The sequence below is a fragment of the Crinia signifera genome, chromosome 7 (genome assembly GCF_055691185.1).
Source record: "Crinia signifera chromosome 7, ASM5569118v1, whole genome shotgun sequence".
NCBI classification, from domain to species: domain Eukaryota; kingdom Metazoa; phylum Chordata; class Amphibia; order Anura; family Myobatrachidae; genus Crinia; species Crinia signifera.
Genome location: NC_139223.1, coordinates 2244302 through 2269148, shown reverse-complemented (window position 1 = coordinate 2269148; position 24847 = coordinate 2244302). Strand labels below are relative to the sequence as shown.

The window sequence follows — 24847 nt, the reverse complement described above, 5'->3', positions numbered from 1 at the left end:
GTCAGCAGACAGCACATACATGGCAGCATTGTGGAGGCACAGAGTGATGGGAGGAGTCTAATATACCATAACCCATCACATCACACGTGTAGTCAGCAGGCAGCACATACATGGCAGCATTGTGGGGGCACAGAGTGATGGGAGGAGTCTGATATACCATAACCCATCACATCACACGTGTAGTCAGCAGACAGCACATACATGGCAGCATTGTGGAGGCACAGAGTGATGGGAGGAGTCTGATATACCATAACCCATCACATCACATGTGTAGTCAGCAGACAGCACATACATGGCAGCATTGTTGAGGCACAGAGTGATGGGAGGAGTCTGATATACCATAACCCATCACATCACTTGTGTAGTCAGCAGACAGCACATACATGGCAGCATTGTGGAGGCACAGAGTGATGGGAGGAGTCTGATATACCATAACCCATCACATCACTTGTGTAGTCAGCAGACAGCACATACATGGCAGCATTGTGGGGGCACAGAGTGATGGGAGGAGTCTGATATACCATAACCCATCACATCTCACGTGTAGTCAGCAGGCAGCACATACATGGCAGCATTGTGGAGGCACAGAGTGATGGGAGGAGTCTGATATACCATAACACATCACATCACACGTGTAGTCAGCAGACAGCACATACATGGCAGCATTGTGGAGGCACAGAGTGATGGGAGGAGTCTAATATACCATAACACATCACACGTGTAGTCAGCAGACAACACATACATGGCAGCATTGTGGAGGCACAGAGTGATGGGAGGAGTCTAATATACCATAACCCAGCACATCACACGTGTAGTCAGCAGACAGCACATACATGGCAGCATTGTGGAGGCACAGAGTGATGGGAGGAGTCTAATATACCATAACCCATCACATCACAGGTGTAGTCAGCAGACAGCACATACATGGCAGCATTGTGGGGGCACAGAGTGATGGGAGGAGTCTAATATACGATAGCCCATCACATCACACGTGTAGTCAGCAGACAGCACATACATGGCAGCATTGTGGAGGCACAGAGTGATGGGAGGAGTCTGATATACCATAACACATCACATCACACGTGTAGTCAGCAGACAGCACATACATGGCAGCATTGTGGAGGCACAGAGTGATGGGAGGAGTCTAATATACCATAACACATCACACGTGTAGTCAGCAGACAACACATACATGGCAGCATTGTGGAGGCACAGAGTGATGGGAGGAGTCTGATATACCATAACCCAGCACATCACACGTGTAGTCAGCAGACAGCACATACACGGCAGCATTGTGGAGGCACAGAGTGATGGGAGGAGTCTGATATACCAAAACCTATCACATCACATGTGTAGTCAGCAGACAGCACGTACATGGCAGCATTGTGGCGGCACAGAGTGATGGGAGGAGTCTGATATACCATAACCCATCACATCACACAAGTAGTCAGCAGACAGCACATACATGGCAGCATTGTGGAGGCACAGAGTGATGGGAGGAGTCTGATATACCATAACCCATCACATCACATGTGTAGTCAGCAGACAGCACATACATGGCAGCATTGTGGAGGCACAGAGTGATGGGAGGAGTCTGATATACCATAACCCATCACATCACACGTGTAGTCAGCAGACAGCACATACATGGCAGCATTGTGGAGGCACAGAGTGATGGGAGGAGTCTGATATACCATACACATCACATCACATGTGTAGTCAGCAGACAGCACATACATGGCAGCATTGTGGAGGCACAAAGTGATGGGAGGAGTCTGATATACCATAACCCATCACATCACATGACACGTGTAGTCAGCAGACAGCACATACATGGCAGCATTGTGGGGGCACAGAGTGATGGGAGGAGTCTGATATACCATAACCCATCACATTACACGTGTAGTCAGCAGACAGCACATACATGGCAGCATTGTGCGGGCACAGAGTGATGGGAGGAGTCTGATATACCATAACCCATCACATCACACGTGTAGTCAGCAGACAGCACATACATGGCTGCATTGTGGAGGCACAGAGTGATGGGAGGAGTCTAATATACCATAACTCATCACATCACACGTGTAGTCAGCAGACAGCACATACATGGCAGCATTGTGGAGGCACAGAGTGATGGGAGGAGTCTAATATACCATAACCAATCACATCACAGGTGTAGTCAGCAGACAGCACATACATGGCAGCATTGTGGGGGCACAGAGTGATGGGAGGAGTCTAATATACCATAACCAATCACATCACATGTGTAGTCAGCAGACAGCACGTACATGGCAGCATTGTGGCGGCACAGAGTGATGGGAGGAGTCTGATATACCATAACCAATCACATCACAGGTGTAGTCAGCAGACAGCACATACATGGCAGCATTGTGGAGGCACAGAGTGATGGGAGGAGTCTGATATACCATAACACATCACACGTGTAGTCAGCAGACAACACATACATGGCAGCATTGTGGAGGCACAGAGTGATGGGAGGAGTCTGATATACCATAACCCAGCACATCACACGTGTAGTCAGCAGACAGCACATACACGGCAGCATTGTGGAGGCACAGAGTGATGGGAGGAGTCTGATATACCAAAACCTATCACATCACATGTGTAGTCAGCAGACAGCACGTACATGGCAGCATTGTGGCGGCACAGAGTGATGGGAGGAGTCTGATATACCATAACCCATCACATCACACGTGTAGTCAGCAGACAGCACATACATGGCAGCATTGTGGAGGCACAGAGTGATGGGAGGAGTCTGATATACCATAACCCATCACATCACATGTGTAGTCAGCAGACAGCACATACACGGCAGCATTGTGGAGGCACAGAGTGATGGGAGGAGTCTGATATACCATAACCCATCACATCATATGTATAGTCAGCAGACAGCACATACATGGCAGCATTGTGGAGGCACAGAGTGATGGGAGGAGTCTGATATACCATAACCCATCACATCACATGTGTAGTCAGCAGACAGCACATACATGGCAGCATTGTGGAGGCACAGAGTGATGGGAGGAGTCTGATATACCATAACCCATCACATCACACGTGTAGTCAGCAGACAGCACATACATGGCAGCATTGTGGAGGCACAGAGTGATGGGAGGAGTCTGATATACCATACACATCACATCACATGTGTAGTCAGCAGACAGCGCATACATGGCAGCATTGTGGGGGCACAGAGTGATGGGAGGAGTCTGATATACCATAACCCATCACATCACACGTGTAGTCAGCAGACGGCACATACATGGCAGCATTGTGGAGGCACAGAGTGATGGGAGGAGTCTGATATACCATAACCCATCACATCACAGGTGTAGTCAGCAGACAGCACATACATGGCAGCATTGTGGGGGCACACAGTGATGGGAGGATTCTAAAATAACAGACAATTCAACAGATTTTTCAGCCTCCTTGAATCACTGACTGAGATTACAAAAGTCATCAGCCTGATGGGTCAGCAACACGGAATTGCGACCCCATGCTGAGAAGGTCGGGACGCACAGTTGGAGAACAGCTGGACTAGAGAATATTCCGTGCTGCGGAAGAATTACACAACACGTGATATACTATCTGTATATTACATTTCTATATATAACAATGATGTGCATATATCTGAGACCTAATAACACAGAAGAGTAGAGCTGGATGAACACTGCCATATCTGAGCTAGTCCCTCAGTGCAGCAGTACCAGGTACAAGGAGAGCAGTTATTACCTCAGCAGGCATATGCATGAGAAGTACCGCAGCTACCGGAGCCTGCGCCTGGCAGTATCCCTCCTCTGGCCGGTACACAGTGTACGCTTTCAGGATACGGTACAAGTCCTGCTGCCTGCATGTAAAGGAGAGTAATACCGGCATTATACACCCATCTCCAGTGTACCCCAATACTCCCCCCGGCCATGCTGAGCTGCGTTCTACACCCACATATAATCCAATGTACCCCAATACTCCCCCCGGCCATGCTGAGCTGTGTTCTACACCCACATATACTCCAGTGTACCCCAATACTCCCCCCGGCCATGATGAGCTGCGTTCTACACCCACATATAATCCAGTGTACCCCAATACTCCCCCCCGGCCATGCTGAGCTGCGTTCTACACCCACCCACACTTCAGTGTACCCCAATACTCCCCCCGGCCATGATGAGCTGCGTTCTACACCCACATATAATCCAGTGTACCCCAATACTCCCTCCGGCCATGATGAGCTGCGTTCTACACCCACATATACTCCAGTATACCCCAATACTCCCCCCCCCCTGCCATGCTGAGCTGTGTTCTACACCCACATATACTCAAGTGTACCCCAATACTCCCCCCCCCTGCCATGCTGAGCTGTGTTCTACACCCACATATACTCCAATGTACCCCAATACTCCCCCCGGCCATGCTGAGCTGTGCTCTACACCCACATATACTCCAGTGTACCCCCAATACTCCCCCCGGCCATGCTGAGCTGTGTTCTACACCCATATATACTCCAGTGTACCCCAATACTTCCCCCCTACCATGCTGAGCTGTGCTCTACACTCATATATACTCCAGTGTACCCCAATACTCCCCCCTACCATGCTGAGCTGTGCTCTACACTCATATATACTCCAGTGTACCCCAATACTCCCCCCAGCCATGATGAGCTGCGTTCTACACCCACATATACTCCAGTATACCCCAATACTCCCCCCCCCCTGCCATGCTGAGCTGTGTTCTACACCCACATATCCTCAAATGTACCCCAATACTCCCCCCGCCCATGCTGAGCTGTGTTCTACACCCACATATACTCCAGTATACCCCCAATACTCCCCCCGGCCATGCTGAGCTGTGCTCTACACCCACATATACTCCAGTGTACCCCCAATACTCCCCCCGGCCATGCTGAGCTGTGTTCTACACCCATATATACTCCCAGTGTACCCCCAATACTCCCCCCCTGCCATGCTGAGCTGTGTTCTACACCCACATATACCCCATTGTACCCCAATACTCCCCCTTCCTGCTATGCTGAGCTGTGTTCCACACCCATATATACTCAAGTGTACCCCAATACTCCCCCCCCCCCCGGCATGCTGAGCTGTGCTCTACACCCATATTTACTCCAGTGTACCCCAATACCCCCCTACCATGCTGAGCTGTGTTCTACACCCATATATACTCCCAGTGTACCCCCAATACTCCCCCCCCCTGCCATGCTGAGCTTCGTTCTACACCCACATATACCCCATTGTACCCCCAATACTCCCCCCTGAGCTGCGTTCTACACCCATATATACTCCAGTGTACCCCAATACTCCCCCTTCCTGCCATGCTGGGCTGTGTTCCACACCCATATATACTCAAGTATACCCCAATACTGCCATGCTGAGCTGTGTTCTACACCCATATATACACAGTTCTTCCACATCTCCCCCGCTTGCTGGTACACACACACACAGTTCTCCCACATCTCACCCGTGTCCCCCACGTGCAGCAAACATCTCATGGAAAGGAAACTGTCGGTGTAGATCTTTCTCTATTACGTCCAACCACTTGGGATCTCCTGGCTGCCTCTCCATCTCCTGAGAACAGGGACATATAGTATGTTATACCCCAGGCTGTTGTGCTCAGCCCCGGGAGCACCGCACCGCCGGGAGGCCTAGACCCTGGAGCATCGCACCGCTCATACCCTGGAGCACCCCGCCGCTGGGAGGCCAAGACCCGGGAGTGCTGCTAGGAGGCCCAGACCCCGGAGCGCCCCGCCGCCGGGAGGCCCAGACCCCGGAGCGCCCCGCCGCCGGGAGGCCCAGACCCCGGAGCGCCCCGCCGCCGGGAGGCCCAGACCCCGGGAGGCCCAGACCCCGGAGCGCCCCGCCGCCGGGAGGCCCAGACCACGGAGCGCCCCGCCGTCGGGAGGCCCAGACCCCGGAGCGGCACTAGGAGGCCCAGACCCTGGAGCGCCCCGCCGCTGGGAGGCCCAGACCCTGAAGCGGCATTAGAAGGCCCAGACCCTGGAGCGCCCGCCGCTGGGAGGCCCAGACCCTGGAGCGCCCCGCCGCTGGGAGGCCCAGTCCCTGAAGTGGCAATAGGAGGCCCAGACCCTGAAGCAGCACTAGGTGGCCCAGACCCTGAAGCGGCACTAGGTGGCCCAGACCCTGAAGCTTTCAATGTACTGTACGTATCTGCACTGGCATATCAAAGACAGTTTTCTTCTCACCTCAAATTTGCCCATATTGTTTCTCAGAAGTTCATCACTGCTGGAGAGATACTGCCAGGCTCTGGCTCGCAGAGATGATGGGATCCCTTTCCTGCATCGCAGCTTTACCTGCAGGATGAGAAGAGGGGAGGCACAGTGATAAGGAGATTTATGTTCTTACCTGTTAAATCCTTTTCTTCGAGATCCATAGGAGACACAGGGCTTACGCTGGCCTCCGGGAACTGGGCTCCTCCCCTCCTATACCCCGCCCCCGCCTCAGGCCACCAGTTTTTTTAAAGTAAACAAGCCCAAGGCAGGAGCAAAGAGAGAAGGAAGAAAACATGCAACATACAAGGCCACACACAAAAACAGGCCTAACCTAACCGCAAAAATTTATAAAATGCAGTGAAAAGTATAAAAGCAGGCGCGTCAGGGAGGGATCCCTGTGTCTCCTATGGATCTCGAAGAAAAGGATTTAACAGGTAAGAACATAAAAGAGGAATTTGGTACCTACCGGTAATTCCGTTTCTCTGAATCCGCAGGGGACACTGGCGTTCACGCTGGGTAATAGAGGTGGATGGCTGGGAACTGGCACACTGTAACTTTAAACAGCTGGCTCCTCCCCTCTAGTACCCACAATCCCCAGTTAGGAAAATTGGAACGAGAGGAAGGACACCAGGCTTACCATTAAACTATTCACGACATATATACAATACATATATACAATACATATATACATATATACAGACCACAAGAACTGTACACACCAGAGAACATGACCAGCAGGCGACCAGAGTAGGGAGGGAGGCCAGTGTCCCCTGCGGATTCAGAGAAACGGAATTACCGGTAGGTACCAAATTCCTCTTTTCTCTATCATCCGGCAGGGGACACTGGCGTTCACGCTGGGGAGGTTCCAAAGATTCCCCCTTGGGCGGGAGAACTCGGAGGAGCCTGCAAGACCAACCGACCAAAATCCGCCGCTGAAGAGGCGAACGTGTCGAACTTATAAAACTTAATGAAGGTGTGAGAGGACGACCATGTAGCCGCTCTACATAGTTGAGCTGAAGATGCGCCTCGACGCGCCGCCCACGAAGTACCCACCGAACGGGTGGAATGAGCTGTGATAGAGGGAGGCGGAGCCCTCCCCTCAGCCAAATAGGCCTGCCTAATAGTGAGCTTGATCCATCGAGCTATGGTCTGCTTAGAGGCCGGCCAACCCCGTTTAAGGGCGTCGTACAAGACAAACAGGCCGTCTGATTTCCTCAATGACGCTGTTCTAGACACATAAAGTCGCAAGGCTCGGACCACATCAAGGGAAACCGACTGCGGGTCGGAATCCGTAAAGGCAGGGATGACAATCGGTTGATTCACATGAAACGTAGTAACCACCTTAGGCAGAAAAGATGCTCTTGTACGAAGCTCCGCCCTGTCTGAATGAAAAACAAGAAAAGGTGCCCGACAAGACAGGGCACCCAACTCTGAGACCCTCCTTGCCGAAGCCAGAGCCAATAACATAACAGTTTTCCAGGTCAAGAATTTTAAGTCTACCTGCTCCAAGGGCTCAAAAGCATCGGACTGTAGGAAACGCAGAACTAAAGGTAGATCCCACGGTGGTGTAGGAGGGACAAAGGGAGGCTGGACTCTGGCCACCCCTTGTAAAAACGTCTTGATTTCTGACAATGAGGCCAGCTTCTTCTGGAACAGGATGGACAGCGAGGAAACCTGCACCTTCAGGGAGGCTAGACGAAGCCCTGAATCTAACCCCGACTGCAGGAACCGAAGTAACCTAGGCAGATGGAAACTCCTGAACGGGTAACCCCGAGCGGAACACCAAGTGGAATATGCCCGCCATATCCGGTGATAATGCTTAGCAGACACCGGCTTACGGGCCGCCATCATCGTAGGAATTACCGACGCCGGTATCCCCTTCTTCCTTAAGATGTCTTCTTCAATAGCCACGCCGTCAAACGGAGAGGCTTCAGCGCTGGGTGCAGGAAAGGCCCCTGCAGAAGGAGATCCGGCCTGTCCGGGAGTGTCCAAGGCTGGTCTATGAGTAGCGACTGAATCTCGGCGAACCAAGTGCGTCTGGGCCAGAAGGGGGCAATCAACACGGCTCGGACCCCTTCCCTTCTTATCTTTTTGAGGATCCTTCCTAGAAGTGGAATCGGAGGAAACAGGTAGACGAAGTTGAAGGGCCACCGAACCTCCAGAGCGTCCACTGCCCAAGCTCCCTCGTCCCTTGTTCGTGAGACATAACGAGGAAGTTGATGGTTGTGCCTGGAGGCCATGAGGTCTATCTGAGGTAGACCCCATCTCCTGACTAGCTCCTGAAACACGTCGGGATGCAGAGACCACTCTCCCGGATGGAACTTCTGTCTGCTCAGAAAGTCGGCCTCCCAATTGTCGACTCCTGGAAGGTATACTGCCGACAGAATCACCTCGTGTCTCTCCGCCCAGACTAGGATCCTTGCGGCCTCCTTCATGGCGCCCCTGCTCTTGGTGCCTCCTTGTCTGTTTAGGTACGCGACAGCCGTCGCGTTGTCCGACTGGACCTTGACCGTCTTGCCCTGAACAATGTCTGGAACAGCCAGTAGAGCATTGTGAATCGCTCTGAGCTCCAGGACGTTTATGGGCAGACTTGTCTCCCACTGATTCCAGAGACCTTGCAGTCGACGATCCAGGATGACTGCGCCCCAGCCTGTGAGGCTTGCGTCTGTTGTCAGAACTACCCAGTCCCATATGGCGAACCGCCGGCCCTGAGTCAAATTCTGTCTGTGTAGCCACCACAGCAGTGATGACCTTGCTCGACTGGATAGTTGTACCCTCCGATGTATGAACAGGTGAGAACCTGACCATTGACGAAGCAAGTCCAACTGAAGGGTTCGAGAGTGGAATCTCCCGAACTGAAGCGCCGGAAAGGCTGCCACCATCTTCCCTATCAGCCGAATGCAAAGTAGGATCTGAACTCTCTTGTGGAGTAGAATCTGACGCACCAACAACCGGATGGAAGCAATCTTGTCCTCTGGTAGGAATATTCTCTGTGCTCTGGTATCCAGCAACAGACCCAGGAATTGTAGGCGTTGGGACGGCACTAACGATGACTTTGGATAGTTCATTATCCACCCATGCTGCGTCAGGAACAGAATTGTCTTGTGAGCATGCTCCTGCAGAAGAGACGGAGATGTTGCCTTTATCAGAAGGTCGTCCAGGTACGGCACAATATTGATGCCCTGAAGCCTCAGACAGGCTAGCAGGACTGACAATAGTTTCGTAAAAACTCGAGGGGCTGAGGACAGCCCGAACGGAAGGGCGCGGAACTGAAAATGCTCCAGACCAACAGCGAACCTGAGAAAAGATTGATGATGCCTCCATATAGGGACGTGGAGGTACGCATCCTTTATGTCCAAGGAAAGTAAGAACTCCTGAGGCTCCAGAGAGGCTATGACAGAGTGTACAGACTCCATCTTGAATGGATGGTACTGGACGTACAAATTGAGTGCCTTGAGGTTTAAGATGGGTCTCGCGGATCCATCTGGCTTGGGAACCGTGAATAGATTCGAGTAAAAACCTCTTTCCCTCTCCTCGAACGGCACCGGCATAATCACTCTGGATTTCAGGAGCTTCTCCATAGCCCCCTGCAACTGTATTCTTTTCTCCTGCTCGCGAGGCAGAGCAGTTGTGAAAAATCTTGAAGGTGGGGGACCCGCAAACTGAATCCTGTAGCCGTCCGAAATGAGCAGACGGACCCAAGGATCCGACGTGGTGGCAAGCCACTGTTGTCGAAATCCCAAAAGACGGGCCCCAACCTGGGAATCCCCCAGCATGGCTGGAGGATAGTCACGCTGCAGGCTTCTCCTGGGGCTTGGGCAACTGGGCCCTGGCTGCAGGCTGACCTCTTGTCTTTCCACGGGACCCACGAAAGGAAGAGGACGAACCTCTTCCCCTTCCGCGAAAGGACTGCTGTGGACGAAAGGAATTGAACGAGGGCCCCGTGTACTGACGTCTCGCCGGAGGAGGGGCAGATGGCAGAAAGGCCGACTTACCTCCCGTGGCCTGGGAGATCCATTTGTCCAACTCAGGGCCGAACAACATGTCCCCAGTAAAAGGCAAGGCTTCTACCGCCTTCTTAGATTCCATATCCGCTTGCCAGGACCGCAACCACAAGGCTCTTCTGGCGGCGATAGAGTTGGCCGAAACCCTGGTAGCAACCGTAGTGATGTCCTTGGATGCGTCTGTGAGAAAATCTGCCGACTCGCGGATATGTTCCGCCAGTACCTTCAGCTCCTGGCGAGGAACTCCCGCATCCAGACCCTGGACTAGCTGGTCAGCCCATTTAGAAATGGCCTTACTTACCCAGGCTGACACCACCGCTGGACGCAACTGGGTTCCTGCTGCCACATAGATGGCCTTCAGCGTGTTCTCCAGCTTCCTATCTGCAGGGTCCTTTAAGGACGTGGCCCCCGGAACCGGCAGGGTAGTCTTCTTGGACAACCTCGAAAAGGAGGCATCCACAGGAGGAGGTGTCACCCACTGCGCGAGCGCAGACGGTTGAAACGGGTATAAGGAAAGAAATTTCTTCGGAACCTGGAAACGTTTATCCGGGTTTTGCCATGGTGAATTAAGTTGTTCCTGTTTAGGAAAAGGAAAAACCACCAGCTGCTTAGGACGTACCTCAAAGAGCTCTAAATCCTGGGACACGGGTTCCGGCTCCTCCGGGAAGTTAAGGACCCGCTTAACAGCAACTATAAGCGCCTCCACCCCTGCCGGGGCCTGTTCTGGCTCAGCTGCAGGCTGGACCTGATCATCATCCTGGTCCGGATCCATGTCGTCTGCTAGAAACTCCTGTTCCTCCGCGGAATCATCCGAGTCCTGCAGAAGCAACGGCCGTTTTGGCCGCCTCTGCTGTAGAGAAGGAACAGACATAGATGACACAAAAGAATCCATGGATCTAGTTAAAGAAGAAACCCAGGCTGGCTGAGCCACTCTGGATTCAGCCAGTTCAGAGGAAAGCTGAGACATGGCCCCCACTAATGTGGAAGCCCATGCAGGAGGAGCAACAGAGACCTCAGAAGGACCCTGTGATAAACCCCTGCAAGTTTCACAAGTAGTAGCTTTCCCCTCAGCAGAGGACTGTGAAAACTTTACACCACAAACGATGCATATGAAGGCTTTCTGCGCAGCCTTAGTGGATGCCTTGCCAGTCATGTTTTCAAAGCACTTACACACACCTCACACACACAAAAGACAGGATGGGTGTAAGGACCCAGGGACTGTAGGCACCAGAGGGAAGACTAAGCCCCCCTTGATAGCAACCCAAACCTTCCCCCCTACACAAAGCTATAAAGCCACCAGAGGGGATACAAGGGTTAACGTCCCACTGTCTTGTACACCTAAGCAGGAGAGAGGTGACAAGCAGAACAATGCCTCAGAATATAGCTAAACACAGCGATATTCCCACATTTGAAAACTAAGCACTGCCAAGTCCCCCTCACCGCGGCATTACATTTAAAATGGCGCCCGCCGCGTGCGGTACCGCGTCTGAGCAGTCTCCCACAGCGGTATACCGCTATCCCCCCGCTACGCTGAGCCTCCCAGCCAGCAAGGTTTTAACCCCTCTGCACCTGCTGGGAGACGCGACAGCGGGTTAACACGCGGCGCGCTGTGCGAAACACAAACAGCCCGCCCCGCTGAAAGGGTACTCACTGTTGGTGACTCTGTCCTTGGGGCTCCCGGCGTCACAGGCAGGCAGAAACGGTGTCTGACGGTCCCTTTGGTGGGGGACCGCAGGAACACAGGATAGGCTGGCAGGCGTCTTTTAGTAGAGACCCTGACAGACAGTGCTGGTTAAACCAGCGCGCCAAGCTCCCTTACAGGGAACAAACACTCAGAACTGAGATAACTTCCCTAGCAGGGAATGTCAGAAAAAAATGCCCAAAAGAGATGCAAATACAGGAGAGATCTCCTGCGTGGCCAGCTCCCGAGCACAATTTTTCTAACTGGGGATTGTGGGTACTAGAGGGGAGGAGCCAGCTGTTTAAAGTTACAGTGTGCCAGTTCCCAGCCATCCACCTCTATTACCCAGCGTGAACGCCAGTGTCCCCTGCCGGATGATAGAGAAATCTCCTTTTCTGTCTCGAGTCCATAGGAGACACAGGAAGCAAGAGTCAAACGCGTAAAAGCGCAAAAAGGTACTGGGGGACGACCAAGTAGCCGCCCTACACAGCTGCTCCGCAGTAGCCCCACCGCGGACAGCCCAAGAAGCACTAACCGACCTCGTGGAGTGAGCCCGAATCCCATCAGGGACCGGAAGGTCAGAGTCCCTATAGGCCTGGCGGATGGTGGATCTGATCCACCGAGCCAACGTCTGTTTAGACGCCGGCCAACCTCGCTTGTGAGCAGCGTAAAGGACAAAGAGAGCATCTGATTTACGAACTGACTTCGTACGCTTTACATAGATGCGAAGTGCGCGAACCACATCCAAAGAAGATTCTGAGGCCGATTGCTCAGAAGACCTGAAGGCAGGGACCACAATCTCCTGGTTGATGTGGAACCTCGAGACAACCTTAGGCAAATGAGAGGGGCGAGTTCGAAGAACTGCCCTGTCTGGATGGAAGACAAGATAAGGGGAACGCCACGACAGGGCCGACAAGTCGGACACTCGTCGAGCCGAAGCAATAGCTAGCAGGAAAATAGTTTTCCAAGTGAGCCATGGAAGATCAATCGAACGCAACGGTTCGAATGGAGGAGACTGTAGAGCCTGGAGAACCAGGGAGAGGTCCCACGGGGCCACCGGAGGGACAAACGGAGGCTGTATTCGGATAACCCCCTGCAGGAAGGTACGAACATCCGGTAGTAGCGCCAGTCTTCTCTGAAACAGGACAGACAACGCAGAGATCTGCACTTTTAGAGAAGAAAGACGTAAACCAGCTTCCAAGCCCGTCTGCAGGAAAGATAATATTCTAGATAGCCTAAAACGGCTGGAATCCAGCCCCCTTGTCGCACACCAAGCAAAGAAGGCTCTCCAGATCCTATAATAAGCACCTGCTGAAGACGGCTTACGTGCTTGAAGCATAGTCCGGATTACTCCTGAGGAAAAACCCTTTGCCCGCAAGAGGGACGTTTCAAGAGCCACCCCGTCAAACGGAGGCGGGGCAGATCCGGGTGCAGGCAAGGACCCTGACTGATGAGATCTGGTCGTAGAGGAAGATGGAATGGTAGGTCCATTGCCATCCCCAGGAGATCCGCGTACCAGGGCCTCCTGGGCCAATCTGGAGCGACGAGGATCAAGCTTCCTCCTTCGGCCTTGAATTTGCGAAGGACCCTGGGAAGGAGAGATATCGGGGGGAACACATACATTAGATGAAATGGCCAAGGTGCCGATAGAGCGTCTGTGAGACAGGCGCCTGGATCTCTGGTGCGAGACCCGTACCTCTGGACCTTGCGGTTGTGACGAGTGGCCATCAAGTCCACTTCCGGAGCTCCCCATCTGTCCACGAGCAGGTCGAACACGTCTTGATGAAGAGACCACTCCCCGGAGTGGAGGGTCTGGCGGCTCAGAAAGTCCGCCTCCCAATTCAGTACCCCCGGTATGAATACTGCCGATATGGCCGGGATGTGTTTCTCCGCCCACTGGAAGATGCACCTGGTCTCTGCCATGGCCCCCCGGCTGCGAGTTCCTCCCTGGTGATTGATGTATGCTACAGCCGTAGCATTGTCCGACTGGACCTGAACAGGGTGACCCCGCAGCAACGGGAGGGCTAGACATAGGGCTCGGTATACCGCCCTTAGTTCCAGGCAGTTGATGGAGAGCTGGCTCTCCCTTGCCGTCCACAACCCCTGGAAGGATCTCTGACAGGTGACTGCCCCCCATCCACTCAGACTGGCGTCTGTCGTAAGAAGTACCCAGTCCTGGATCCAAAAGGGGCGTCCCCTCTGTAGGTTTCGGGAGAGGAGCCACCACGTGAGGGACAGACGTAGCTCCTGGGAGAGGACAATCCTCTGCGCCCTGATGAGATGGTGTGACCCGTTCCACTGGGTCAGAAGCTCCCACTGCAGCGGGCGGGAGTGGAATTGGGCATATTCCACCATCTCGAAGGTGAAAACCATCGAGCCCAAGACCCGCATGCAGGCATGAATGGAAACCGACCGGTGTCTGAGAAGATCTCGAATCCTGGACTGGAGTGTCTGAAGCCTGTCCTCTGGTAGGAAAACCCTCTGAAGTCTGGAATCCAGGAGGGCTCCTAGATGGACCATCCGTTGAGATGGAAGGATAGCAGATTTTGACCAACTGATAATCCAACCGTGACTTTGTAGAAGGGTCACTGTCCTGTGGATGTGAACCTGGAGTTCCTCCGGAGACTGAGCCAGCAGCAGAAGGTCGTCTAAATAAGGGAGAATTCTGACCCCCTGACGTCTGAGATGTCCTGCCATGACTGCCATGATTTTCGTGAATACACGAGGGGCAGTTGAGAGACCAAAGGGCAGCGCACAAAACTGAAAGTGCTCGCCCAGTAGAGCAAAGCGCAGGTACCGCTGGTGATTTTGGCGAATGGGGACATGAAGGTAGGCATCCTGGATATCCAGGGATGCCAGAAAATCTCCCGGTTCCAAGGCCAGTATGATGGAGCGTAAGGATTCCATCCGGAACTTCGGAACCCGGAGGAACCGATTGAGAGATTTCAGGTTCAGTATTGGTCGATAGGCCCCGCTGGGCTTCCGAACCAAGAACAGGCTGGCATAGAATCCTAGACCCCGTTGCGATGGGGGAACCTGTACAATGACCCCAGTTCGAAGAAGGGACTGAACGGAGTCCCTGAGGGCACTTGCCTTGATGGGATCCCTTGGTAGACTGATGGAAAAGAATTGAGAGGGAGGGCGATGGCGAAACGTGAGAGCATAACCTCGCGTGACGACATCGCAGACCCAACCGTCTGTTGTTGTGTCCAGCCATGCGGTGGAAAATCTCAGCAGACGACCTCCCACCCTGGGGTCCCCCAGGTGGAGGTCCGCCCCGTCAGGCAGACGGCTTGTCTGGCTGCTTGGGCTCGGGGCGACGGGTAGACCAGGCCTGACGTCCTCGCTGTTTAGGCGGTCTGGAAGTATGAGACTGTGATCTTGGAAATGGCTGACCCCGTGCCCTGCCCTGAGGTCGAAAGGCCCGAAAGGAAGTAGCACGAGGTCGCGGAGCCGCTGTAGATGGCAGGAAGGCAGTCTTTGAAGCCGCTACTGTAGCCACTATTTTGTCCAGTTCTGGGCCAAAGAGGATAGTCCCAGTGAACGGCAAAGCCTCCAAAGCCCTTTTGGAGTCAGCATCCGCCCGCCAGGAACGGAGCCATAAAGCCCGTCTTGCTGCAATGGCGGAAGCCGAGACCTTGGAAGCGAGAACTCCCGCATCTAGGGCAGCTTCTCCTAAATAAGCTGCAGCCTGTTGGACCCTGCCTGCTAAAGGTAAGAGTTCCTCCCGGGGTGTACCCTCAGATAGGCCCCTGACGAGGGAGTCTGCCCATTCTGAAAGCGCCCTAGCGACCCATGCTGAGGACAAGGCCGGTCTAGCGACAGCCCCTGCATGTGAATAAATGACCTTTAGGAAATTTTCTAGCTTCCTGTCGGTGGGGTCCTTCAAAGAAGCGGTGTTAGGAATGGGCAAAGTAGAAGCTCTTACCAAGCGTGCCACATGGGCATCCACTGGAGGCGGACTTTCCCATTTAACTCTGTCCCCCGGGGGGAGGGGATAAAGAGTGGGAAATCTTTTGGGGAGCTGAAATTTACGATTAGGGGTAGTCCATGCTTCCTCCAAGATATCCTCCAGTTGATCGGATCTAGGGAAGAAGGAGGAAACCTTCTTTTTACGTTTAAAGACCGGGCCCTTAGACACCGGGACTTCATCCTCTGCCAAGTCAAAAGTTTCTCTGACAGCCTTAACAAGGGCCTCCACATCTATGTCAGGAGGAGGGGGGTCCTGGGGGTCCTGGGGATCTGTAGCAGGGTCAGCGTCGGGAGGGTTATAACCCGTATCCCCCTGATCAGAGTCTGTGTCAGTGTCCCCTAAAAGCTGAGGAGGGTCGTCCCTGAGCAATGCTGGGCGCTTAGCCGGTTGTTTGGACAACATTTGTTGTAACCCCTGAACCGAGGCCGTTAGGGAGCTAACCCAGGGAGGCTCCAACATGGGGGGTAAAGCACTCTGGGCTGAAGCGAAAGGAGCCGCCTGCGGAGCAGGCTGCGCAGGAGGAGCAGACGTAAGGCGGTCCACCAGCTGCGACATGACCTGGGTGAGGGACGAAGCCCAAGCCGGCTCAGTAATAGATGAGGCGGCTGAAGGCTGCTGCTGAAGCCTATGACAGCATGCGCAAAGGCCATCAAACACTTCGTCATGTGTTGACAAGCCTGCAGCACAGGAAGTGCAAGTGCGCAGCAAAGGAGCTCCCCCCTCCTTAGGTGCCTTTCTGGACATGTTAACCTGAGGCACACTACAATCTCCACAACCCTATAAGGTGTGAGAAGTGGCTGAAGTGGGCGCTGCAGCACAGGGGGTGTAAGGTTACAGCACTTACACACAGCACTTATACACAGCAGAGCATACAATGCACAGAAAAATAATAAATGCAGCACCTCTCACTGACCAAAGCCCCAAGGCTGGCAGGAGGAAGCTTGTATAGCCTGACCTGTGGAGGAGAGGTATACAGGGGATAGCCCAGCGTCTCCGGAGGTGCAGCAGGCAGCGCGGCTGAGGCAAAGATGGCTGCTCCGCGTCCTGTGCAGGGAGGGAGAGGGCGGAGGAAAGCCTGCGGCGGGAACTCTGCAGAGAAGGCGCCAGCAGACCCGGGGGAGGGGCTAACGGAGTGAGTCTGCCTCCCCCTGCTGATACTGAAGCCCCCAGGGAAAATGGCCGCCCGCAGCATCAGGCAAATAGCGGGGATCCATCTAGGGATTGACCGCTGCCTGTGCTGCGCTCCGTTGCCTGATACCCTGGTGGTCTAGCGGGGGAACGAGCGACCCGGTCCCCGCCCGATCAGCACAGTCCAGCGGTCCCCAGCCGCCGGAGCTGTAAGCCGCGATAGGCGCCTAGCGCCTCTTACCTGCTCCCAGCTTCCGGCTTGCGGCTGTGGGTCCCGCTGCGGAGGATCCCGGCCGAGGTCACTCACACAGTCGTGGTGCTGCGGCCGCCAGCGCTGGGAGTCGTTGGGGCGGCAGCGCGGGCGTCTCACAAGACGCCCAGCGCTGCCTGCCCTAGTTAAAATAAAAAATAAAAACGGGCTGCCAAAGGCAGCCCCCCGTTTCAACGGTGCTGCTCCTGCCGCACCAAACGAAAAACTGGTGGCCTGAGGCGGGGGCGGGGTATAGGAGGGGAGGAGCCCAGTTCCCGGAGGCCAGCGTAAGCCCTGTGTCTCCTATGGACTCGAGACAGAAAAAAGGAAATGCAACACAGTGGAGGCACAGGGGAGACAGAGCAGGGGGAGGCACAGAGGAGACAGAGCAGGGGGAGGCAGAGCAGGGGGAGGCACAGGGGAGACAGAGCAGGGGGATGCAAAGCAGTGGGAGGCACAGGGGAGACAGAGCAGGGGGAGACAGAGCAGGGGAAGACAGAGCAGGGGGAGACAGAGCAGGGGGAGACAGAGCAGGGGAAGACAGAGCAGGGGGAGACAGAGCAGGGGGAGACAGAGCAGGGGGAGACAGAGCAGGGGGAGACAGAGCAGGGGGAGACAGAGCAGGGGGAGACAGAGCAGGGGGAGACAGAGCAGGGGGAGACAGAGCAGGGGGAGACAGAGCAGGGGGAGACAGAGCAGGGGGAGACAGAGCAGGGGGAGACAGAGCAGGGGAAGACAGAGCAGGGGGAGACAGAGCAGGGGGAGACAGAGCAGGGGGAGACAGAGCAGGGGAAGACAGAGCAGGGGAAGACAGAGCAGGGGAAGACAGAGCAGGGGGAGACAGAGCAGGGGAAGACAGAGCAGGGGGAGACAGAGCAGGGGAAGACAGAGCAGGGGGAGGCACAGGGGAGACAGAGCAGGGGGAGGCACAGGGGAGACAGAGCAGGGGGAGGCACAGGGGAGACAGAGCAGGGGGAGGCACAGGGGAGACAGAGCAGGGGGAGGCACAGGGGAGACAGAGCAGGGGGAGGCACAGGGGAGACAGAGCAGGGGGAGGCACAGGGGAGACAGAGCAGGGGGAGGCACAGGGGAGACAGAGCAGGGGGAGGCACAGGGGAGACAGAGCAGGGGGAGGCACAGGGGAGACAGAGCAGGGGGAGGCACAGGGGAGACAGAGCAGGGGGAGGCACAGGGGAGACAGAGCAGGGGAGGCAGAGCAGGGGGATGCATAGGGGAGACAGAGCAGGGGGAGGCACAAGGGAGACAGAGCAGGGGGAGGCACAGGGGAGACAGAGCAGGGGGAGGCAGAGCAGGGGGAGGCAGAGCAGGGGGAGGCAGAGCAGGGGGAGGCAGAGCAGGGGGAGGCACTGGGGAGACAGAGCAGGGGAAGGCACAGGGGAGACAGAGCAGGGGGAGGCACAGGGGAGACAGAGCAGTGGGAGGCACAGGGGAGACAGAGCAGTGGGAGGCACAGGGGAGACAGAGCAGGGGAGACAGAGCAGGGGGATGCATAGGGGAGACAGAGCAGGGGGAGGCACAAGGGAGACAGAGCAGGGGGAGGCACAGGGGAGACAGAGCAGGGGAGGCAGAGCAGGGGGATGCATAGGGGATACAGAGCAGGGGGAGGCACAAGGGAGACAGAGCAGGGGGAGGCACAGGGGAGACAGAGCAGGGGGAGACAGAGCAGGGGGAGACAGAGCAGGGGGAGGCACAGGGGGAGACAGAGCAGGGGGAGACAGAGCAGGGGGAGGCACAGGGGAGACGGGGGAGACAGAGCAGGGGGAGGCACAGGGGAGACAGAGCAGGGGGAGGCACAGGGGAGACCGAGCACGGGGAAGCACAGCAGGGGGAGGCACAGGGGAGACAGAGCAGGGGGAGGCACAGCAGGGGGAGGCACAGGGGAGACAGAGCAGGGGGAGGCACAGGGGAGACAGAGCAGGGGGAGGCACAGGGGGAGGCACAGGGGGGGCACAGGGGAGACAGAGCAGGGGGAGGCACTGGGGAGACCGAGCAGGGGGAGGCACAGGGGAGACCGAGCACGGGGAAGCACAGCAGGGGGAGGCACAGGGGAGACCGAGCACGGGGAAGCACAGCAGGGGGAGGCACAGGGGAGACAGAGCAGGGGGAGGCACAGCAGGGGGAGGCACAGGGGAGACAGAGCAGGGGGAGGCACCCCCCTGTGAACCTTCTCCAAGCACGCCCCCAATACTGATGCTGCGCTCACCTTCTGAAATCGCCGAGTCAGCCACTTATCCCAATGGCTGAACATATCCAACCACTTCAGCTCTCTCTGACGGGCAATTTCCAGAGGGATTGTGCCCTCACTGCAGGAAACAATGATAAAATAGGACAGTCCAGTTACCATGAGCCCCTCAGCGTCAGCCCCCATGTCAGGTACGGTCCCTCAGAGTTAGCCCCTGCCTCAGCATCAGTCCCCGATTCTGGTACGGTCCCCCAGTGTCAGCCGCGCGCGTACATTCCCTCAGCATCAGAGTCCAGTACAGGCCCCAGCGTCAGCCATCCCCTGTGTCGGGTACAGTCCCTCAGCATCAGCCCCCCCAGCGCGTCAGATACAGTCCCTCATCTACAGCACTCTTCTTCATTTCTACCCCCCCCCCCCCACTTCGGGTACGGTCCCTCAGGGTCAGCCCCCGCATTGGGTACGGTCCTTCAGCATCGCCCCCCCCCCCCCCCCCCCGTGTCAGGTGCGGTCCCTCAGAGTTAGCCCTCTTAGCATCAGCTCACGCATCAAATACGGTCCCTCAGTGTCAGCCCCCCCGGGTACAGTCCATCAGCATCAGCCCCTCCCTACATCAGCTACAGTCCCTCAGCATCAGGTACGGTCCCTCAGCATCAGCCCCTGCATCAGGTACGGCCCATCTGCATCAGGTACGGTCCGTCTGCTTCGGTCCCTCTGCGTCAGGTACGGTCCCTCTGCGTCAGTCCCCAGTGTCAGATACGGTCCCTCTGCGTTAGTCCCCTGTATCAGGCATGGTCCCTCTGGGTCAGGTATGTTCCCTCAGTATCAGCCCCTGCAAAAGGTACGGTCCCTCAGCGTCAGCCCCCCCACATCAGGTAAGGTCCATCAGCGTCAGTGTCAGGTACGGTCCCTCAGCATCAGCCCCCCCGCGCGCGTTAGGTACAGTCCCTCAGCATCAGCCCCCCCCCCCCCCCCCCCGCGCGCGTTAGGTACAGTCCCTCAGCATCAGCCCCCCCCGCGCGCGTTAGGTACAGTCCCTCAGCATCAGCCCCCCCGCGCGTGTCAGGTACGGTCCCTCAGCGTCAGCCCCCCCCCCCCCACGAAGTACGGTCCCTCAGCGCCAGCCCCCCCACGCGCGTCAGGTACAGAGCATCAGCCCCTGCGTCAGGTACGGTCCCTCAGTGTCAGCCCCCCCACATCAGGTAAGGTCCCTCAGCGTCAGCCCCCCCCTACATCAGGTAAGGTCCCTCAGCATCAGCCCCCCCCACATCAGGTAAGGTCCCTCAGCGTCAGCCCCCCCACATCAGGTAAGGTCCCTCAGCGTCAGCCCCCCCCACATCAGGTAAGGTCCCTCAGCATCAGCCCCCCCCACATCAGGTAAGGTCCCTCAGCGTCAGCCCCCCCCCTACATCAGGTAAGGTCCATCAGCGTCAGCCCCCCCCACATCAGGTAAGGTCCCTCAGCGTCAGCCCCCCACATCAGGTAAGGTCCCTCAGCGTCAGCGCCCCCACATCAGGTAAGGTCCCTCAGCGTCAGCGCCCCCACATCAGGTAAGGTCCCTCAGCGTCAGCCCCCCCACATCAGGTAAGGTCCCTCAGCATCAGCCCCCCCCACATCAGGTAAGGTCCCTCAGCGTCAGCCCCCCCCTACATCAGGTAAGGTCCATCAGCGTCAGCCCCCCCCCCACATCCGGTAAGGTCCCTCAGCGTCAGACCCTGAGTCATATACAGTCCTTCAGTGTCACCCAGTTCCTCAGACTCCAACATGTATCAGAACACAAGACGACAATGTAAATGCTGCCAAATTGTAGTCACTGACCCGTTGCCACTAAACTGATTTCCTCCCAGGAATCCATATTTGTCAGTCTTCCTATATGGGATGCCATTAATCTCAGAGTCAGAGCCGAGGGAGCTGGCATCATCCAGCATGGTGAGAGACTCCAGCGTACCAGACATCAGACTGACAGAGTCCAGGTAGCTGAGTGTGTCTGGAGCTGGAACCTTGGACCTGTAGCTGGACAGAGAGGCTGTTTCATGGCTAAGGGAGGTCTCCTGCTCACGAGGAGGAGGTGGAGGGCCAGGGTACAGGATAGATCTGGGTGGAATAGGGAGTGGGGGTTTCGAGGACATGTTCCTCTGGGGACTAAAAGAGTCATGAGCACGATTTGGTGAAAGCGACACCTCTCCATGAGGTGATTGTGTGGGATGGTTGGATGTATGAGATGTAGAATGCAGCTCGTTCTGTGGAACATTACGTGTGCTGGACTTATCCACTTCCTGCGTGTGCTGGGGGAGGTCACCTGGCTGGAGACCTGGAACATGCTGCATAACAATGTCTGGGGGAAATGTTTTACTGTTCTGCGAAATTCCTTCAGATGGGAGAGTGGTAGCGCTCTGCACGATTCCTTCAGATGGGAGAGTGGTAGCGCACTGCACGATGCCCTCAGATGGGAGAGTGGTAGCGCTCTGCACGATTCCTTCAGATGGGAGAGTGGTAGCGCTCTGCACGATTCCTTCAGATGGGAGAGTGGTAGCGCTCTGCACGATTCCTTCAGATGGGAGAGTGGTAGCGATCTTCACGATTCCTTCAGATGGGAGAGTGGTAGCGCTCTTCGTGATTCCCTCAGATGGGAGAGTGGTAGCGCTCTTCGCGATTCCTTCAGATGGGAGAGTGGTAGCGCTCTTCGTGATTCCCTCAGATGGGAGAGTGGTAGCGCTCTGCGTGATTCCCTCAGATGGGAGAGTGGTAGCGCTCTGCGTGATTCCCTCAGATGGGAGAGTGGTAGCGCTCTGCGTGATTCCCTCAGATGGGAGAGTGGTAGCGCTCTGCGTGATTCCCTCAGATGGGAGAGGGGTAGCGCTCTGCGTGATTCCCTCAGATGGGAGAGTGGTAGCGCTCTGCGTGATTCCCTCAGATGGGAGAGTGGTAGCACTCTGCGTGATTCCCTCAGATGGGAGTGTGGTAGCGCTCTTCACGATTCCTTCAGATGGGAGTGTGGTAGCGCTCTGCACGATTCCTTCAGATGGGAGTGTGGTAGTGCTCTGCACGTTCCCCTCTGGTGGAAGTGTGGTAGTGCTCTGCACGTTCCCCTCTGGTGGAAGTGTGGTAGTGCTCTGCACGTTCCCCTCTGGTGGGAGTGTGGTAGCGCTCTGTACGTTCCCCTCTGGTGGGAGTGTGGTAGCGCTCTGCATGTTACCCTCTGGTGGGAGTGTGGTAGCGCTCTGTACGTTCCCCTCTGGTGGGAGTGTGGTAGCACTCTGCACGTTCCCCTCTGGTGGGAGTGTGGTAGCGCTCTGTACGTTCCCCTCTGGTGGGAGTGTGGTAGCGCTCTGCACCTTCCCCTCTGGTGGGAGTGTGGTAGCGCTCTGTACGTTCCCCTCTGGTGGGAGTGTGGTAGCGATCTGCACGTTCCCCTCTGGTGGGAGTGTGGTAGCGCTCTGCACGTTCCCCTCTGGTGGGAGTGTGGTAGTGCTCTGCACGTTCCCCTCTGGTGGGAGTGTGGTAGTGCTCTGCACGTTCCCCTCTGGTGGGAGTGTGGTAGTGCTCTGCACGTTCCCCTCTGGTGGGAGTGTGGTAGTGCTCTGCACGTTCCCCTCTGTAAGAGATGAATCTGGCACATATACAGAGGCAGTGCTATGTGTAGATAGAATATATTGTGGAGCAGAGCTTTGTTGTGTTTCTGCAGATGCTGAGCCTTGTTGTGACAGTTGGATGTGTGCGGTGGAGTCCTGTATAGTTTGCCAACGTACCACTGTATCTTCCAGTGACATTACTGAAGACTGTCTTACAGATGTCTGAGGTGATGTGATCCTTAGGCTATGTATCATGGCTTCCTGTGGTAATATACTGTGGGATTGCAGCAGTGATTCCTGGGTCGATGACTCTGCTATTACAGTATGTATGTCAGACGGCCCCTGGCCTGGTATTGAGGCAACGCCTGCGAGTGAAGTCTCTGGGTTTTGGATTGAGGAGACCCCTGTGGGTGGCTCTCCCAGGTCTGCTATTATGGTGTTCTGTGATGGTGCAGTCCCCCCACTTGGTACTGAAGCGATGTGTGATGGTATCTCACCTCGGCTAAGCATTGTGACGCTGTGTAACGGTGCCTCACTTTGGCTGGGCACAGAGGCGCTGTGGGATGGTGCCTTCCCTCGACCAGGCACTGAAGCGCTGTGGGATGGTGCCTCCCCCCGGCTGGGCACTGAGGCATTGTGTGATGGTATTTCACCTCGGCTAAGCATTGTGACGCTGTGTAACGGTGCCTCACTTTGGCTGGGCACAGAGGCGCTGTGGGATGGTGCCTTCCCTCGACCAGGCACTGAAGCGCTGTGGGATGGTGCCTCCCTCCGGCTGGGCACCGAGGCATTATTGTTTGATGGTGCCTCCCCCCGGCTGGGCACTGAGGCATTGTGTGATGGTTCCTCCCCCTGGGTGGGCACTGAGGCGCTGTATGATGGTGCCTCCCCCCGGCTGCGTTCTGAGGTGCTGTGTGACGGTGACTCCCTAATGCTGGGCACAGGGGTGCTATGTGATGCCTCCCTCCGGCTGGGCACAGGGGCATTGTGTGACGGTGCCTCCTCCTGGCCGGGCACTGAGGCAGTGTGTGACGGTGCCTCCCTCCTGTTGGTTACTAAGCCAGTGGGTGATGGTGCCTCCCCCCTGCTAGCTACTGAGGCGGTGTGTGATGGTGCCTCCCCCCTGCTAGCTACTGAGGCACTCTGAGACGCTGCCTGGCCAGGCACTGAGGTGCTCTCTCGGCTCTGTAGGACTATGAGCACCCTCTGGGTGACCGTGCTCCGCTCGGGGGTCCCGGGTTTCCCATCCCAGGGAACTCTCCTGACAGGACTCAGAGGCCGGCGGTCTTCGGAGCCCCTGCGGGGTGGAGGCACGGGCCTGGGCCCCGGGGGGGAGGAGCAGGGTCCGGGTGGCGGCTCCATGTCGGGGCGTTGGTGTAATGAACGGGCCGGCGGCTGAGGGGCGCACCGGCCCGGACTGACAGGGGACAGAACCGACCAATGAGAGACAGGATTACTGAGAGTAGGAAAAGGGCGTAGTCTTAATCTGAGCCAATCACAGGACACAACGCTCCAGCGGCCAGCGTCTGAGATGAGACGCGGCCAGCGATTGATGAATCCCAGCTGCAGCCGTCCAATCAGACGCCAGGAACGTACCGTGCGTAGTAGGGAGGGGCCGGAACAGGGAACAGGAAGTAAGATGCACCAAAGGGTGGAGCCTCAGCCAATCAAGTACTGGAGCCTGATCGACACTGGCCAATCAAGGGTAGGGGGCGGAACATAACGGCAAATGTCAAGAGAATTTTAACAATATCTTTATTTACAGGAAAAAAAGTGAACA

The 24847-nt window shown here is 56.0% G+C and overlaps 1 protein-coding gene across 2 annotated transcripts in view; it reads right to left on the bottom strand.

Moving 5' to 3' along the window:
• LOC146019716 (uncharacterized) overlaps nucleotides 1-24534 on the bottom strand; it is a 61034-nt gene extending 36500 nt beyond the window's left edge. Inside the window, exons 1-6 of one of the 2 annotated variants that reach the window (XM_083152213.1) lie at nucleotides 24206-24534; nucleotides 21314-24166; nucleotides 19520-19619; nucleotides 6233-6340; nucleotides 5491-5597; nucleotides 3754-3868 (exon numbers count right to left, since the gene is read on the bottom strand). In XM_083152213.1, the coding sequence (XP_083008339.1) occupies nucleotides 3754-3868; nucleotides 5491-5597; nucleotides 6233-6340; nucleotides 19520-19619; nucleotides 21314-24166; nucleotides 24206-24429 (3507 nt within the window). In that variant the 5' untranslated portion in view covers nucleotides 24430-24534. Of the gene's footprint in view, nucleotides 1-3753; nucleotides 3869-5490; nucleotides 5598-6232; nucleotides 6341-19519; nucleotides 19620-21313 lie in introns of both variants that reach the window. The other variant, XM_083152212.1, reaches the window with a different exon arrangement.
• Nucleotides 24535-24847: the final 313 nt, after the last annotated feature.